General features: G+C 35.5%; 1 protein-coding gene across 11 annotated transcripts in view; it reads right to left on the bottom strand.

The window, feature by feature from the left end:
- LOC137654461 (microtubule-associated serine/threonine-protein kinase 3-like) overlaps positions 1 to 18,725 on the bottom strand; it is an 82,048-nt gene that overhangs the window by 15,222 nt on the left and 48,101 nt on the right. For 8 of the 11 annotated variants that reach the window (XM_068388114.1, XM_068388113.1, XM_068388105.1 and 5 more), the window contains exons 5-16: positions 17,551 to 17,626; positions 16,514 to 16,741; positions 16,129 to 16,360; positions 14,124 to 14,395; positions 13,632 to 13,855; positions 13,304 to 13,516; positions 12,695 to 13,047; positions 12,381 to 12,538; positions 8,824 to 8,990; positions 6,212 to 6,379; positions 5,790 to 5,980; positions 5,304 to 5,518 (exon numbers count right to left, since the gene is read on the bottom strand). In XM_068388114.1, coding sequence (XP_068244215.1) covers positions 5,304 to 5,518; positions 5,790 to 5,980; positions 6,212 to 6,379; positions 8,824 to 8,990; positions 12,381 to 12,538; positions 12,695 to 13,047; positions 13,304 to 13,516; positions 13,632 to 13,855; positions 14,124 to 14,395; positions 16,129 to 16,360; positions 16,514 to 16,741; positions 17,551 to 17,626 — 2,497 coding nt within the window. The remainder of the gene's footprint in view (positions 1 to 5,303; positions 5,519 to 5,789; positions 5,981 to 6,211; positions 6,380 to 8,823; positions 8,991 to 12,380; positions 12,539 to 12,694; positions 13,048 to 13,303; positions 13,517 to 13,631; positions 13,856 to 14,123; positions 14,396 to 16,128; positions 16,361 to 16,513; positions 16,742 to 17,550; positions 17,627 to 18,725) is intronic. The other 3 variants (XM_068388106.1, XM_068388112.1, XM_068388107.1) reach the window with 2 other exon arrangements.

Consider the following 18,725-nt stretch of genomic DNA (forward strand, 5'->3'; position numbering starts at 1 on the left):
GATTGCAAGTGATGTGTGTGGCAAGAAGTTTGTTGGAGGCAGCATGAGGAAGGGCAGTGAATGGTGGAAAGAAGGAGTGAGGGAAAAGTGGAAGAGAAAAAGAAGGCTTTCGAAAAATGGCTGCAGAGTAATAGTGTAGAAAAGTATGAAAGATATAGAGAGAAAAATGTGGAAGTAAAGTGCAAGGTAAGTGAGGCAAAGAGGGCAGCTGACCTGAGGTGGGGTCAGGGATTGGGTCTTTCATATGAAGAGAATAAGAAGTAGTTATGGAAAGAAGTGAAGAGATTAAAGAAGGCTGGTTCAAGAATTGAAGAGACAGTGAAAGATGGAAATGGAAAGATGTTAAAAGGAGAGGCGGCAAGGAAAAGGTGGGTGGAGTATTTTCAAAGTTTACTGAATGTTGAGGATAATAGGGAGGCAGCTATAATTGCTGTTGCAGGTGTTGAGGTGCCGGTGACGGGAGATGAGAATAAGAGAGAGATTACAAGAGAGGAACTGAGGAGAGCACTAGATGAAACGAGAGCAGGAAAAGCATCTGGTATGGATGGTGTGTGAGCTGAGATGTTGAAGGACGGGGGTGTAACTACTTGAATGGTTGGTGAGATTGTTTAATGTGTTTTGTGTTGTCAATGGTACCAGTAGATTGGGTTTGTGCGTGTATTGTACCACTATATAAGGGTAAGGGAGATGTGCATGAGTGTTGTTAGTAAAAGAAAATTTTGTTGGGATTGCAAGTGATGTGTGTGGCAAGAAGTTTGTTGGAGGCAGCATGAGGAAGGGCAGTGAATGGTGGAATGAAGGAGTGAGGGAAAAGTGGAAGAGAAAAAGAAGGCTTTCGAAAAATGGCTGCAGAGTAATAGTGTAGAAAAGTATGAAAGATATAGAGAGAAAAATGTGGAAGTAAAGTGCAAGGTAAGTGAGGCAAAGAGGGCAGCTGACCTGAGGTGGGGTCAGGGATTGGGTCTTTCATATGAAGAGAATAAGAAGTAGTTATGGAAAGAAGTGAAGAGATTAAAGAAGGCTGGTTCAAGAACTGAAGAGACAGTGAAAGATGGAAATGGAAGGATGTTAAAAGGAGAGGCGGCAAGGAAAAGGTGGGTGGAGTATTTTCAAAGTTTACTGAATGTTGAGGATAATAGGGAGGCAGCTATAATTGCTGTTGCAGGTGTTGAGGTGCCGGTGACGGGAGATGAGAATAAGAGAGAGATTACAAGAGAGGAACTGAGGAGAGCACTAGATGAAACGAGAGCAGGAAAAGCATCTGGTATGGATGGTGTGTGAGCTGAGATGTTGAAGGACGGGGGTGTAACTACTTGAATGGTTGGTGAGATTGTTTAATGTGTTTTGTGTTGTCAATGGTACCAGTAGATTGGGTTTGTGCGTGTATTGTACCACTATATAAGGGTAAGGGAGATGTGCATGAGTGTTGTTAGTAAAAGAAAATTTTGTTGGGATTGCAAGTGATGTGTGTGGCAAGAAGTTTGTTGGAGGCAGCATGAGGAAGGGCAGTGAATGGTGGAATGAAGGAGTGAGGGAAAAGTGGAAGAGAAAAAGAAGGCTTTCGAAAAATGGCTGCAGAGTAATAGTGTAGAAAAGTATGAAAGATATAGAGAGAAAAATGTGGAAGTAAAGTGCAAGGTAAGTGAGGCAAAGAGGGCAGCTGACCTGAGGTGGGGTCAGGGATTGGGTCTTTCATATGAAGAGAATAAGAAGTAGTTATGGAAAGAAGTGAAGAGATTAAAGAAGGCTGGTTCAAGAATTGAAGAGACAGTGAAAGATGGAAATGGAAGGATGTTAAAAGGAGAGGCGGCAAGGAAAAGGTGGGTGGAGTATTTTCAAAGTTTACTGAATGTTGAGGATAATAGGGAGGCAGCTATAATTGCTGTTGCAGGTGTTGAGGTGCCGGTGACGGGAGATGAGAATAAGAGAGAGATTACAAGAGAGGAACTGAGGAGAGCACTAGATGAAACGAGAGCAGGAAAAGCATCTGGTATGGATGGTGTGTGAGCTGAGATGTTGAAGGACGGGGGTGTAACTACTTGAATGGTTGGTGAGATTGTTTAATGTGTTTTGTGTTGTCAATGGTACCAGTAGATTGGGTTTGTGCGTGTATTGTACCACTATATAAGGGTAAGGGAGATGTGCATGAGTGTTGTTAGTAAAAGAAAATTTTGTTGGGATTGCAAGTGATGTGTGTGGCAAGAAGTTTGTTGGAGGCAGCATGAGGAAGGGCAGTGAATGGTGGAATGAAGGAGTGAGGGAAAAGTGGAAGAGAAAAAGAAGGCTTTCGAAAAATGGCTGCAGAGTAATAGTGTAGAAAAGTATGAAAGATATAGAGAGAAAAATGTGGAAGTAAAGTGCAAGGTAAGTGAGGCAAAGAGGGCAGCTGACCTGAGGTGGGGTCAGGGATTGGGTCTTTCATATGAAGAGAATAAGAAGTAGTTATGGAAAGAAGTGAAGAGATTAAAGAAGGCTGGTTCAAGAATTGAAGAGACAGTGAAAGATGGAAATGGAAGGATGTTAAAAGGAGAGGCGGCAAGGAAAAGGTGGGTGGAGTATTTTCAAAGTTTACTGAATGTTGAGGATAATAGGGAGGCAGCTATAATTGCTGTTGCAGGTGTTGAGGTGCCGGTGACGGGAGATGAGAATAAGAGAGAGATTACAAGAGAGGAACTGAGGAGAGCACTAGATGAAACGAGAGCAGGAAAAGCATCTGGTATGGATGGTGTGTGAGCTGAGATGTTGAAGGACGGGGGTGTAACTACTTGAATGGTTGGTGAGATTGTTTAATGTGTTTTGTGTTGTCAATGGTACCAGTAGATTGGGTTTGTGCGTGTATTGTACCACTATATAAGGGTAAGGGAGATGTGCAATGAGTGTTGTTAGTAAAAGAAAATTTTGTTGGGATTGCAAGTGATGTGTGTGGCAAGAAGTTTGTTGGAGGCAGCATGAGGAAGGGCAGTGAATGGTGGAATGAAGGAGTGAGGGAAAAGTGGAAGAGAAAAAGAAGGCTTTCGAAAAATGGCTGCAGAGTAATAGTGTAGAAAAGTATGAAAGATATAGAGAGAAAAATGTGGAAGTAAAGTGCAAGGTAAGTGAGGCAAAGAGGGCAGCTGACCTGAGGTGGGGTCAGGGATTGGGTCTTTCATATGAAGAGAATAAGAAGTAGTTATGGAAAGAAGTGAAGAGATTAAAGAAGGCTGGTTCAAGAATTGAAGAGACAGTGAAAGATGGAAATGGAAGGATGTTAAAAGGAGAGGCGGCAAGGAAAAGGTGGGTGGAGTATTTTCAAAGTTTACTGAATGTTGAGGATAATAGGGAGGCAGCTATAATTGCTGTTGCAGGTGTTGAGGTGCGGTGACAGGAGATGAGAATAAGAGAGAGATTACAAGAGAGGAACTGAGAACACTAGATGAAACGAGAGCAGGAAAAGCATCTGGTATGGATGGTGTGTGAGCTGAGATGTTGAAGGACGGGGGTGTAACTGTACTTGAATGGTTGGTGAGATTGTTTAATATGTGTTTTGTGTTGTCAATGGTACCAGTAGATTGGGTTTGTGCGTGTATTGTACCACTATATTAGGGTAAGGGAGATGTGCATGAGTGTTGTAATTCAATGGGTATTAGTTTGTGGAGTGTTGTTGGAAAAGTGTATGGTAGAGTACTGATTAATAGGATTAAGGATAAAACAGAATGCAATCTTAGAAGTTCCGGGTGGTTTTAGAAGAGGTAGGGGTTGTATGAATCAGATTTTTACAGTTAGGCAGATATGCGAGAAATATGTAGCAAAAGGTAAGAAGGTGTATGTTGCGTTTATGGATCTGGAGAGAGCGTATGATAGAGTTGATAGGGAAGCAAAGTGGAATGTGATGAGGTTATATGGAGTTGGTGGAAGGTTGTTACAAGCAGTGAAAAGTTTCTACAAAGGTAGTAAAGTATGTGTTAGGATAGGAAATGAAGTGAGCGATTAGTTTCCGGTGAGAGTGGGGCTGAGACAGGGATGTGTGATGTTGCCGTGGTTGTTTAACTTGTATGTAGATGGAGTGGTGAGAGATGTGAATGCTCGAGTGTTTGGACGAGGATTGAAACTGGTAGAAGAGAATGTCCATGAATGGGAGGTACAGTAAATCAGTTGTTGTTTGCGGATGATACTGTACTGGTTGTAGACGCGAAAGAGAAGCTTGGCCGATTAGTGACAGAATTTGGAATAGTGTGTGAGAGAAGGAAGTTGAGAGTTAATGTGGGTAAGAGTAAGGTTATGAGATGTACGAGAAGGGAAGGTGGTGCGAGGTTGAATGTCATGTTGAATGGAGAGTTACTTGAGGAGGTGGATCAGTTTAAGTACTTGGGGTCTGTTGTTGCAGCAAATGGTGGAGTGGAAGCAGATGTACGTCAGAGAGTGAATGAAGGATGCAAAGTGTTGGGGGCAGTTAAGGGAGTAGTAAAAAATAGAGGGTTGGGCATGAATGTAGAGAGTGCTGTATGAGAAAGTGATTGTACCAAATGTGATGTATGGATCGGAGTTGTGGGGAATGAAAGTGATGGAGACAGAAATTGAATGTGTTTGAGATGAAGTGTCCAAGGAGTATGACAGGTGTACCTCGAGTAGATAGGGTTAGGAACAAAGTAGTGAGGGTGAGAATGGGTGTAAGAAAAGAGTTAGCAGCTAGAGTGGATATGAATGTGTTGAGGTGGTGTGGCCATGTTGAGATAATGGAAAATGGCTTGTCTGCTAAAGAAGGTGATGAATGTAAGAGTTGATGGGAGAAGTACAAGAGGAAGGCCAAGGTTTGGGTGGATGGATGGAGTGAAGGAAGCTCTGGGTGATAGGAGGATAGATGTGAGAGAGGCAAGAGAGCATGCTATAAATAGGAATGAATGGCGAGCGATTGTGATGCAGTTCCGATAGGCCCTGCTGCTGCCTCCAGTACCTTGGATGACCGCGGAGGTAGCAGCAGTAGGGGATTCAGCGTTATGAAGCTTCATCTGTGGTGGATAACGGGGGAGAATGGGCTGTGCTGTGACACCCTAGCAGTACCAGTCGAACTCGGTTGAGTCCCTTGTTAGGTTGGGAGGAACGTAGAGAGGAGAGGTCCCCTATATTGTTTCATTTGTTTGATGTCGGCTAACCCCCAAAATTGGGGGAAGTGCTTTGGTATATGTATGTATGTATGTATGTGAAGGAATTAATCTACTGTTTTTATTCTTTCCTTATAGTTTATTTATTTCCTTGCTTTTCCATCTAGGGTTATAGCCTAGCTTGTAATAATAATCACAATAAAAATAAGTTTCTAATAGACTTACCATTACCAAGTGATGAACAGTATAATAGTCAGTATCTCCATAATATACCCTAATGGCTCGGATAGTGAAGCCGAAACCCTGTGGGCCACGGCGAATGATTGTAGGAGGTTTTAGGGAATTGATAAATGGAGCAATTTCCCTTGATGGAGATGTGTCACGAGATGAGGCAGTGCTGGATCCTCCTGGTGACTGGATGGGCTGAGGCATACTGTCTTCTGAAAACAAATCATTTTAAAATATCGACTCTAATGACTTAACTCCAATTTATGAAATTAATAATTCCAAATTAACCTTAATCCATTACCTAACATTTCAGAAGCTTTAAATAAACAATCAAGAAAATTCAACAACTATTTCTTTGGCCTAAGAACAATTTACGGTTAACTTCTTACCTATATTTTTACGGAAAAGGTCAAGCTTTAGTAAAACAGTATTCCATTACTGTATATTTTAAATTATAACTATTTTACAGAAATGATTACGTACCAGTTGGAATCATCAGTGACAATCCCGATGCTGAAGCACTCTTAATAACTGGACGAGATCTATGCCTTACTGCTGGTGATACGGGAGGGACGTTCACGCGAGGCATGGGGAGGTGCTCAGAAGCGCCAGGTTTCTCATCGACAGGGGAGAGCTCTCGCAAGCTCACACCCTCCAAGCTAGGGAAGAGCAGACTGCTTGGCATGTTATTTTGAACAAAAATAACACATATTTGCAAGGTAGGCAACCATAAGAAAATAAATATACATCATTAACTTATAAGTGCAAGTGCAGTACTATAATTCAAAATTAATAAAAAATACTGTAAATTAAATAAACAAAAGTATAACAAAACGTGGTGGATCAAATAAATATGTGCAGAATAAAATATACTTTCATGACTAAAAAGTAGTTTTAACCAATACCTTAACAAATCTTCTTCCCCTGATATTGAAAATCTTGGTAAAGCCTCCTTTGAGTGGGAGTGAAGTCGGCGTCTTCTCTGGACTTGAGGAGAAACATCTTCGCTTTCGGTTTGGGATGACTCAGGAGTACTCTGGCACACAGGTACCCCTTCCAGCTTACCTCTTGTTCTGTAATGTAAAGAAATATTAATCAGTACAATTCACCTAACATTTATAGAGAGATAATTATAAACTTGATGTATTATAAAAAACCTAGGTAAAACTTTTAAATTGGTGGACATTACATCACCACTAGGTAGAGCAGGCTGCTGTTAAATTGAGTTTCAAGTATTTGGAATGTTGGCCTAACAGTTTCTCCCATTTTTTCTACTCCCTTTTCAATTGTTTCCAATTGTTACTTTACTGTTAATTTCAGTCTACACATATTTCTTACACCTTTACTTATTCTGTTTTATCCTCATTCCTTTATTCATTATCTCCAAATATAATCTGCATCTTAAAGTAAAAATGTTTTTTTTTATTCTTTTTTTTCTATTTCCATTTCATTGATCTTTTCATTTCAGTTATTCACACATTTCTAATATTAATTTCAGTCTATGTTCATTTCCTTTACTCTTATTCCCTTTATTATTCGTTTTCATCCTTATTCCCTTTTATCCTATTTGTACTAGTGTATATAACTTTATTTAACGCAGACTTTGTATAAACAAATTCACGGAATAAACTTTAAATGCCTTGTGTTTTACTAAAGAAAATTACTCTAACTTTTTTTTATAAAAAAGCATTACAAGATATAACATTAGAACATGAAATATGTTCAGCTCTCACTATTCTTTTCCCATTTACAATAAAAACACTGCAGTAAGAACTACAGTAAAAAAGGTCTATGTGACGTACAATCTTTAACTTCGATGAACTAACTAGTCGTAAAGGGAAATTTCCTTTGTTTTGACAGTGATATTCAGTTTAAATAAGGAAAATTAATCTTGTGTAGAGTTGAACCTATTTCATGTTATAATACCTTTAAAACTTTTTTTTAGTGCACATGTTTTCATTAACAAATAAAAGGGTGATCATCATATTAGTTTTATATAAATTTTAAATTCATTATTTTTCAACCTGAAATAACATACTTTATCTATAATTAAATTATTTAAGGGTTTGGCGGGTTCGGAAATTATTTTTGAGCTACAGGTTGGGGTTTCGCAAAGTTTGACTGTTTATAATAGGGACTATTCCGCAAAATTTTACTTGAATCAAGCGAATAATTTTTAAATTTAATGATTTTTTTATTTACTTTTTTTTCTTGTTATTTTTCCCATGTTTTTTTCAAAATCTATCTTCTCCCAATTTTTTTTTTTCCCAAAAATAATAATACCCCTAAGATATGTAGAATACAAACAACAACTTTACAAAGCACTGAAATTTATTTTTTATTTTCTAAGGATTTTTGTAATCAAAAAGCTAATGCTTCAAATACTACACGTTCAAGCATTATAAAGCCTTTTGAATTTTTAGAATATCTTTAAAACTAAAGTAGATGGAATTTGAAATAAAAAATGTTTTGAGAAAAACATTTAAACATCCATCACTATTTTCATTGACTTTGAAATAAGTCCTCACTTATAGAACCCCTCTTCTTCAGCACGATTGAAGTAGTAAAAATTAAATAAACAATGAAGTAACAGAAAAGTGTGAATAACAGTGGCGACAGGAAAAAAATGTAATGATAATGGCACAAAAACATTTCACACACTTAACACAATGGTAGTTTACTAACTGGACCACATGCTTTCATACACTGTTATTGTTGTCCAACGTAGCATAAGGAAAAAAAAAATGTGCATATAAACAAATATTGTAGAATTTTCTTACACAGTAATGATTTCAGTGGTTGCTATAGCAGAGATAAGGAAATTCTGGGTGTATATTCGCAGATAAAATCGCCTTCATACTCTATAAAGAAGCTTCTAAATAACAATCTTTCTTCTGGAAATGGAACTGACCTTTTACAGCAAAATAAAAATTATGAAATCAGCAAATGGCTGTGTGCGACCAAATATGGATATTTTTGAGGCTGCCGATAACCTTAAGCTTAAGATGGAAAATTCCTACAACTTTCAATTATCTTGAAGAAAGAGTATCAAAATCTCCTCGTATCGCATTCATGATGCATTTTACATCATCAAATATTACAAATATATTTTTTTGTGTATGCTTGTTTTTTCATTACTGTTTACTATAATAATTATCACCATATATAATAGTACTATTTCATGTTATTACTTTGGCAATGTAAGGGACACAGTACTTGTAATTTTTATACTCTGCAGTTTAGTTTAGTACATCACATTAAAAGGCTTTAAAAGATTTTAATGATGCCCAACCATACTAAACTGTATCATTATCGTAGTACAGTACATTAACCACTGTTCTGTATTTTATATTTAACATACCATTACCATTCTTTAGTGAATATTTTTAAGTAAAAAAAAAAACCCTTTAGCTTTTATTGCCTATTATCCAAAGAATTTTGGGGGGAGGGCCTCATGCTGTAATGCCCATGGATACGGAGGTTTTATTATACAACATACTGTATAATTTGTACTTACACATCAGGGGTTGCTGGAAGATCCCTGTTCTCTGTATCAGGAGTATTTGTGGATGACTCGAGAGTTGAACGTGAGGATTCTGATTGGTCACTGTGACCAGAATCCCCTCTGGATACACTACCTCTTCCATCACCCTCAGTAGGTGGCGTTTCACTAGATTGTTCAGTCTATTGAAATAAAAATAAACTCATTTTAAAAAGAAAATATTAAATCAATATCTACTTATGGATGAAGATTTACCCTTCACATTTCTACTTTTTCAGGATCAGCTAAACTTAATGCATTCAGTGTGTACTACAATGATTTTGCGGGAAAAAAATGTTCAATTCCATTTAAGGGGTAAAAACGGCCATTATTTAACACATTTATAAAATTTTACTTATCTCTTCCCTTACAAAGCATAAAAATTATTTTCATCATCTAGAATTAGCTGATTACTAAAAGAGATTTAAACTGCATTTACATATATATTTATGAATTGGGAGCCAATAATACAATTAAAAAAATGTCAAATGGTGGTTAGCAAAACTAGTATCCCTAGCTTAGTATGCTTGAAAATATTCTAGACATTTCGTAAACTTGTCAAATAAAGGTAAAAATAAACAAAATAAACCTTAAGGGCTAAAAAATTGGACTGAAAACGATAAAATCACCAAATTTAAAGTTATACAGAGTGCATTAAAGGTACTGTAATTATTGTATATTACTGTACTTATTACGCTATCTTTGGGTTAAATTAATACTTTGACGCTTATGCCCCACAAAAGTCGGGGAAATGTACAGCGCATATGGTTTTATTTAAAAAATCAGTATGGCCAACCTATAACAGATTAAGGCTTCTAGTTTGTTGCATTATACTGGCAAAAGATTGAACTTTGTACTAATGTTCAAAAAAACTACTGGAATACTAAAAAATAAAAATTGAAGTGTTGAACGTGAAATGTTTTTTTTTTATTAATTAAAATATACAATAATCATGTTAGAGGATTTTTTGTAGTACGCAAATAGTGTAGGAAGGGTAGATCTTTCACATGGATGCAACCTCTTTCCAATAAATATATTAAAAATTAAGGTGTAAATTAATAAATAAAAAAAAAAAAATGGAGTAAAATTAGACATCGTTGTAAAGCTGAGTAAAATTAAAGACATCGTTGTAAAGCTGAGTAAAATTAAAGATCTCGTTGTAAAGCTGATTAAATTTCCAATAAAATTAATAAATAAAAAATACATGTATTGTTGGAAAAATATTCAGCAATTACCATTAGAAAATGGAGTAAGCTTTGTTGTAGGTGTTAATACAATAATTTTTTTTTTTGTATAGAAGCATTAATACTTTATTTTATATACCATGTAAAACTACAAAGAATGGGCTTTCTAATCATGTATAAAACATGTATATTGCAGTTACAGGTATTTACAAGGGGCACACCTGCCTAGAAAAATTCTTCTGCGAGAGCGTAATGCAAAATAAAAATATTTATAAGCAAAAAAATACAAGCATATATACACAAAGTCAAATACAAAAGTAGGTCAAGTGGGACACAAATACAGTACCTACGGGGTAATTTTCTCATAAACCTCACGAAATTAATTTCTTTTCTCATCTTTATATATACTGTGCAACGTCTTATCATTTATAAACAATATGCAAAAAATACAGGGGGTCCTCGGGTCCCGACGGTCCCGACTTAAGCTGTTTCGTGGTTACGAACGCGGCCCCTTGAAAATATAAAAAATAATATTAATCGTCGTCCCGTCTTACAGCGTTAGCGTCGTAAGCGACGTAAACAATTGCGAACTAGTTTCTAGTGCGCAGCGGATGAACACGCTTCGTGGTGGTTGCAGGCGAGGAAGACGGCGTCTCTTAGTTCCAGTTCTACGCCATTTTGGTTGTGTTTGCCTGTTCTCCCTCTCGTTTTTTTTTTTAACTTTTAGCCCTTCGTTATGGCTCCTAAGCATATGGCAAATTCTTCTGATGGTAGTGCCTCTAAGAAAAGAAAGGCCATCACCATGGAAGTGAAATAAGACATTGTTAAGCGGTCTAAAAACGTTGAAACACCAACGAACATTGACCGAGCGCTTGGCCATAGTCGTTCGACAGTGGCTACTATTCTTAAGGACAAAGAGGGCATCGTTGAACATGTGAAAGGATCTGCTCCTATGAAATCAACAGTGATAACTAAGCAGCGTAGTGGTTTAATTATTGAAATTTAAAGATTATTAGTGCTTTGGTTGGAAGATCAAAATCAACGGTGTATTCCGGTGAGCCTAATGGTGATTCAGGAAAAGGCTAAAAGGTTGTTTGAAGCATTGAAAAAAGAAAGGGGGTAAGAAAGTGAAAGTGAAGAGTGTTTGGGTAGTAGGGGTTGGTTTATGCGATTTAAGGCTCGGGCCAATTACCATAACCTTAAAGTGCAAGGTGAAGGTGCTAGTGGGGATGAGAAAGCCCCAGTTTCTCCAGCATTTTCTGCAGCTTTCTCTCCACATTAACCTGTCTCTCCATCCCTTGCAACATCCCTTACAGTGTGCAAGCCAACCATAGGATTAAGGTAAGGAATTTTCCTTTTTATTATTAATATTTACTTTAATTCATGTGGTAAGGAATTGTTCTCTTTTTCTAGTACTGTTTTTATGTAATTTGATACATCTTATTATAGTGCAATACTTTACAGTACAGTACATATAGAGTAATCTATTTTTGGTGTTCTGACTTACACTGAAATTCGGGTTACACAGCGTCTTAAGAACGGATCAATGTCGTAACCCGAGGACCCCCTGTACATTGAAAAAATAGGTCACATTGGGGATCAGCATAGGCCTACTGTGCATGTGCTGCTACTACTTGTTTACTTTTATCCTCCACATCCCTCAACCATCTGCCGTCTCAAGGGGTGAGTTTCGTTTTCCTTGAGTTATGCGTAATTACGTCAAATTTCCCCCGAAAATAAGTTACGCAAGACTCGGCAATTTGCATCATCGGATCACTTACGGCAAAAAAATATTTTCACCTGTCACTGGATCACCCGAAGGTTAATAAATTTTAAGAATCATTCTAACAAAATTTCTATCTATAAACACATTAACATCTTCATTTAGTAAAAAAAAAAAAAAAAAAAAAAAAGAAAAAACAACAACAACAACAACTTCGAAATAATATATTAAGATTGTAAGGTACAGTACATGAATTTTACTACATGTTTAAAAAACCACAGCATTTGATACCAATTATCCTTCTTTTTAAAAATCTTCACTTAAAATACCTGTACAAGAGTCAATCTTCATTTCTGAAAAGGTTGTGTTAATTTCAAAATAAGAGTAACATACAAGGGGACAAAAAGGCATAACCAACATACACCGAAAATAAGAAAATTAACCTGTGATTGATATAGTAGCATTAAATTTACTATAGTTATATGAAAATACAAATAATCCTCTAGAGTAAAACCATGAAAATCCCGCAAACTAAACAAGCAAACTTTTTTGCTTAAGTTGAATGCAACAGTTACTCCTATTTTCCAACAAAAATTACATTTTGCACACGTGAATACTGTACAAACCTGGAAGCTGGTATCAGTTGGTGTTTCTGCCGAATGTGTACTGGCAATTCTGTGATACCTTGGAGAACATGAGGAAAATGAGGGAAAAGCTCCCCCTTCGGGCTCACCACCTTCTTCACTGTCTTCTTCTAATTCATGATTGTAACGATCAAGACGGGCTGAAAGTATAAATTTCGACAATCAAATTACTTGATAAAAAGATAGCACAGTACTCAAATATATAGTCTCTAGAATGCAAAATATTTGATCATGTAAAAATATTTTTTTATTTTATTTTCCATATATAAAATTCTTTTGTATTATTTTCAACTCACTGTCAAAGTAACTAGTATCTTCATCATGGTCCAATTGAGGTACAAATTCTGCCTTCATTCTCAAGAGAGAATCCCAATCAATACTCATGAAGAACATATGTTCTTTAACCTCAAGTGCCCCACCAACTGTCCCTAAACGATCTAGGGGCGAATGATGAAGCAGAGCAGTAATCAGGTCTTTAGCTTCTTCTGGGACACTCCCTTCTTCTTCACTTGGCCATTCAATATCATCATTTACAGTATGAGCAAATAGTTCCTCTGGCGTATCCCCAAAAAATGGGACTAACCCAATTAGAAATTCATATAATATTACTCCCATTGCCCACCAATCAACTGGTTTTCCATAGCCTTGCCTGAGAAAATAAGATAAATTTTATATAATGTCTGAAGTTAAGTCAATTTTAGTAGACATTGTGTATATAAAAATATGAATTTTCAAAAATGAAACCACATAGAAATACCATCGCAGTAATAAAATCCTAACTATGAGTACAACCATCTATGGCATAATGTTGCAAAGTATCAACCTTAACCTTGAAAAAGAAATGATATCTGAAAACAAACAAGATCTGCTTATCTCTAATAACAACAAATTTCCCCATGACTCACCTCAGTATAACCTCAGGAGCAATGTATTCTGGGGTGCCAAATACCTGTTTATCGGAAAACTGCCTTGTTTCTTTATCAATATACCCTTCATATAGATTAGTTGCCAGGGACATCAACCCCATCTTACTCAGACCAAAGTCAGTGAGCTTAATGTGACCAAGAGCAGTAATCAATAGATTGTCTGGCTTTAAATCCCTGTGTACAATTCCATAACTGAAAAAAAGTAAATTCAGTTAGAACTTTCTCATCACTAAGAGAACACACATGGTTACGATGACAAATATACCATTTTCTATATATTATAAACAGAGTAAAATCTTAAATTTACCTGTGCAAGTACTCTACTGCAAGAACTGTCTCTGCAAAGTAGAACCTTGCCATATCAGGTGGTAAAGGACCCATATTCTTAAGAAGAGTGGCACAATCTCCTCCTTCTACATACTCCATGACAAGACACAAATGACGTTTGGTTTCAAAACTACAAATCATCGATACCACAAAAGGATTATCAGTAAAACTCATGATATCTCTCTCATTGAAGACTTGTTCAACCTTAAAGAATGAAAAGAATATAATCATTACTTTTAAATGTAGAAAACATACTGTATACAGTAAATATAATGCAAGTATTCTTCACCCTTCCTCTAAACATCTTTTACAACTGGTATCATTATTTCATGAACATGAAATTTTGTAGCAAAACTACAGTAGCATGGTAGGATAACATCTTTCCTACCCATTTTCCTTTTTAAGACCTAGATTAATTAAGGGAATTTTACTTCAGATGTAAACTACTTCACATAAAATTACTTTCACAAACCTGATTTCTCAGCATTAGATTGTGTTTGCTGATCTTCTTCATAGCAAAACGTTCCTTGGTAATTTTGTGCCTGACAAGGTACACTGCTCCATAAGCTCCATTAGATATAAGCTTAATATTTTCATACTCCTCCTCCTTAGGAGTGGATTTAGGTGTGGAAGACTGTTCAGGCGAAAATTCAGACGAAGTCTTACTGATGCTCACTCCTCCACTAGCTGCACTGGATAAGCTCTCTTCTATTGGACAGCCGACTGTCAGATCATCACTCAGTTCTGGAATGTTTTTTAATTGAGATTTTTGGGAAATAAGAATGTGTAAGCCCAACAAATAAACTTTCATAAAGCTAAATGAATTCATTTGAATAATATTGTACAAGTAATGAACGAAATCTAACAAAAGACAAAAATTTACATACTGCATTTACCTTTTCCGAAATTAATGTACTCTTGTACAGTATACAGCAAAACTGGTGATACCTGAATTCAGTGATTTTCATTCGAAAGTCACTAACTGGCGCCACCTCTTACATTCTTCACATTATTGAGACTAGGTTCCCAGGACGAAAGATTTTGAAGCTTCGCTCAATAAAAGATACAGTTCATTGGCCATGATTTTAAAGAATTTGCTATATTTTTTTATCAAAATATCAGCTAGATCATTATGGTAAAATTAATCTGATAATTTTAAATGATAAAAAAATGAAAAAAATAAATACTTAATGAGTTTGACTTTTTAAGCACCATAGTTGTGTGTTTAATTAACGAAAAGAACGTATTGGAAATGTAGTTGTGGGTGGAGTGTAACCAAAAATCAATTAGCCAGTTTCATGGTAGCGCTCTCATAAGCAAGTCACCAGTCAAATATGGCTAGAGCTACCCAACAGCTACTGAATAACTTTAACTCTAGTTAAGCTTATTTTACCAGTCTCTATAAAATATAGATATAACCAATGGTCATAACATCAAAGAAAAAACTGTTTATAGAAGGCTAAACGAAACAATGAAGGAAAAAATTGAAAACCCATCCTAGTAGCTTAGAGACCCTGCTACTTCACAACCGCAGAAGAAGACAAAGTTATAAAGCCATTAGCATAGGCCTAGACTCCAGAGCCATCCTATCGTCACCATTATTATTATTATTATTATTATAATACATTGTTAATGTCTTTCTGTAGAATCTACACACATCATGTGTTGCTGAATATGTCTGAGCTGATTATAGTCTAGTTTGAAAAGTAAAAATAAAATGATAGAAAGGTAGAATTACTTGTATTTCTAATAGTAAAGATAACCCACCACATTGCTTATTTACTTATTTATTTTTCCTCAAACTGAAGAAACCCATTGGGAGACTAGAATTATGTATGTAAGAAGCATTGACTATACTCTAAACTATGACTTGTAATAATTTATTGCAGTTTTGAAATCCAAACTAACGTTTATTTTATACACAAAACGACATAAGCAAAAAATAAGTAATAACTATGAAATCATATTCCAAATGCATAAATTGATATCATTAGACTAAAGTGCTCTGCTTAAACTGTTCCATCTAGATGCCCTCTTTCCCAGTTTGAATCCTTCTATCCAGACAAACAGCTCAAAGACTAGTTTCACTGACTCTCGTAGTCTCTCGTTAACAAAGGGATTAGTGCTACAGTAATATATTTAATTTTTTTTCTGAAATATGATTTTTGCATGAAATTTTTTTAACGATCTAACATTATTTAATGATTAAATTATCCATAACAAGTGACCAACATTGTCTCATACATACTAATGTTTAGAAAGTGAAGTATAAAATTTAATACTAAGTGGCAACTTGAGAACAACGCTTGTCCAAAGCAAAAATAAAAAAGTATCACCAGTTTTGCTGCATACTGTACAAAGCTTATTTTCCCCTATCCATTCAGTTAATTTCAACCCCACCAACAGATCCTTACATTGGAATTAACCAGTTATAATAGAAGTAATTCTTTTTTAAATTCCCCTAGAGGTTTCCTTACCTGCCAGAGGGTCTCTGTTGAGACCAAGTTTTGTTATGATATACTGAGGGATGTCAGTCTTGATTCCCTGGTTGGTCCTAGCTTGACCCTCTGCTTGTTCAAGCAAATGATAAAATTCTTCTGGATCAAACTCCAAGCATTCAAGAAGTCTTGCTGGTCTAGACACTATCAGTAACAGTTTTTTAATCAGAGATGTCAAATGGGCTGCAGCATCTGGTGACTTTTCTCTGGTCTGAAAAATTAATCATGCAGGTTTTATTGCCATTAAATTAAAGTAAATTAAAATAACATCTTAAATATCTGATACTGCATCATCACATCACAAATACTGGAAAAAGCATTATCACATCAAAATAAGGTACACAGAAAGGCATAATGCACTTACCTCACACAAAAGTTTTTCAAGGTTCTCTGACAGTTCATAGAAGTACCTGCTTGTAATCAATTTTTCTTGTGACTTTTGGAGACAATCCTTGGCCATTTCCAAAACTTGGTGATGTACAAACCGTGCAATTGCTACAGAGTCTTGCGCTATGTCAGGACTTCCCTGCACTTCCAAAGACTTGGTATCCTCTATGAAAGTCAATAACCTTTCCTCCATTTGCTGTGTTGCCTACAATAAAAGTATGATATTAGCAAGCCTCCATTTGCAGGGTGGTATGTAATAAAAATATTTTGCGAATGCTTAAAGGAGGCAATGTTCCATCTTTAACCATTTCTCTGAAATAGGAACTGGTCAAGCTAAATTGATTCTTAAAAGGGAAAAATTTTATGCATACTTCTGAGCAAACCAAAATCTAGTAAATGACTTCCATATTTCTGCAATAGCCTATGGCTAAATGTATTTAGCAAATTCCAGTTAATCAAAAGTAAAACTGACAAAACACCAATTAGCAAAAGTTGAAACTGTTTTAACAGTCTTCATAAGGAAATTACAATTATCTAAAGCTAACTATCCTGAATCATATCTTCATTTTGTAGTGAAATTTTATTAATCTTTAAAGAAAAAAAAAAAAAATTGGCAAGCACCAGGGAATTTATTGGGATATCTTATTACATTCATCTTATCAAAAAACTACCATAATTAAAAACTTGCACATTTCTTTTGTCGTAAAGCTGAATAAATTTTTTTTCCATTAATATATAATTTTACATATTTTGTATAATGCTCATAAGCGTAAACATTAAATGAAAAAAAAAAATTGAAATTACAGGATGTAAAATACGTCAATGGCACTCGAGGTAAAGGGGAAAACTGGGAAAGGTAAACTGGGATTTTTCGGGTACACAGCATATAAATAAAAGCAATTTCTATTGACTATGAAATATATACAGTATGATTTATCACAACATATCAATCCATTTTCTTATTTCAATTATCAGAAAGAATGACACATGCATTAAACAAAAGTTGAAACTTACCTTAGGGAAGCGTTCTTTGTACAACGTATTCATCATTATAATTTCATTGTCAACCACTGGAGATCGAATAGGACTACTGCATGTGAAAAGAGAAAATTATAAATATAACAACATTCAAACAAGTTTACACTTTAACAGTAATTAGTATATTTGCACATAGTAAATATTTTAACTACAGATAATCAAAATAATTTTAAAACTCTTATGAGGAGATTTCCTTTTCTTTACCATATATACATATATATATCCAAAACAATAAGGTGAATACTGCACTCAATATCTACATCAATACTTGAGACAATATAACACACTTGAAAATATATAGTATTATATATGAAAAAAAATAAAGCAAATAGCAAATCAGTGCAAGATAAAAACACAAGTGCAGACAAAATATAGGATAAAAATAGCAGTAAAACAATAATATAAATTAAATTAACATAGTACTGTACTTCAATGTAGGACATTTGCTATATGAAAAAATATAAATCTCATTTAAAATACAACCAATCAACACTTAAGCAATATACCTGATAAAAAAGAAAGGTCTTTGGGAATATTTCTATATATAAGATACTATGCAGCACATTACAGTATATATAAAAAAAATAATGCTTAGATGCTACAGTGACCAATGACAATACTGTAACTTTTCTTGCTTTACTTCATAGCCTACCCAACTGACTAACATCTATGGACAACACTAACAATATATGTGATGCTGCACTATTTAGAATTGTGGAATTGCACTAAACCACAGATACTATTTGACGCAGAACATTCGATACTTCATGACAGTGACTGACTCCAAAATCTCACCATGACCACCAACACAGAAATAAATAATGAATATAAAAACTAGGAGAAGAGCAAAAGAATAAATACATCTAAGAAGAAACATTCTTAATCTTGAATCTCTTCTAAAAGGGTTAAGGGCAAAACTTCAGCTAGCAAAGGAAAGGAAAAAAAAAAACATAAGGACCCAACACCTTCAAGTACAGTGATGATAAAAGGACTTTTTAGGGAGCTGCTCTGCCTACTTCTGTCATGCAAGAAGAGCTTTATTAGCAAGACATAAATCCCTCAAACATATGACAGGACTAGGCGATACAACCTTAATCACACATACGCGCGTACACTAAACAAGAGTGGTAAAAGGATGGGGATCAGTACAA

The sequence above is a fragment of the Palaemon carinicauda genome, chromosome 15 (assembly GCF_036898095.1).
Source record: "Palaemon carinicauda isolate YSFRI2023 chromosome 15, ASM3689809v2, whole genome shotgun sequence".
In the NCBI taxonomy this organism is placed as follows: Eukaryota; Metazoa; Arthropoda; class Malacostraca; order Decapoda; family Palaemonidae; genus Palaemon; species Palaemon carinicauda.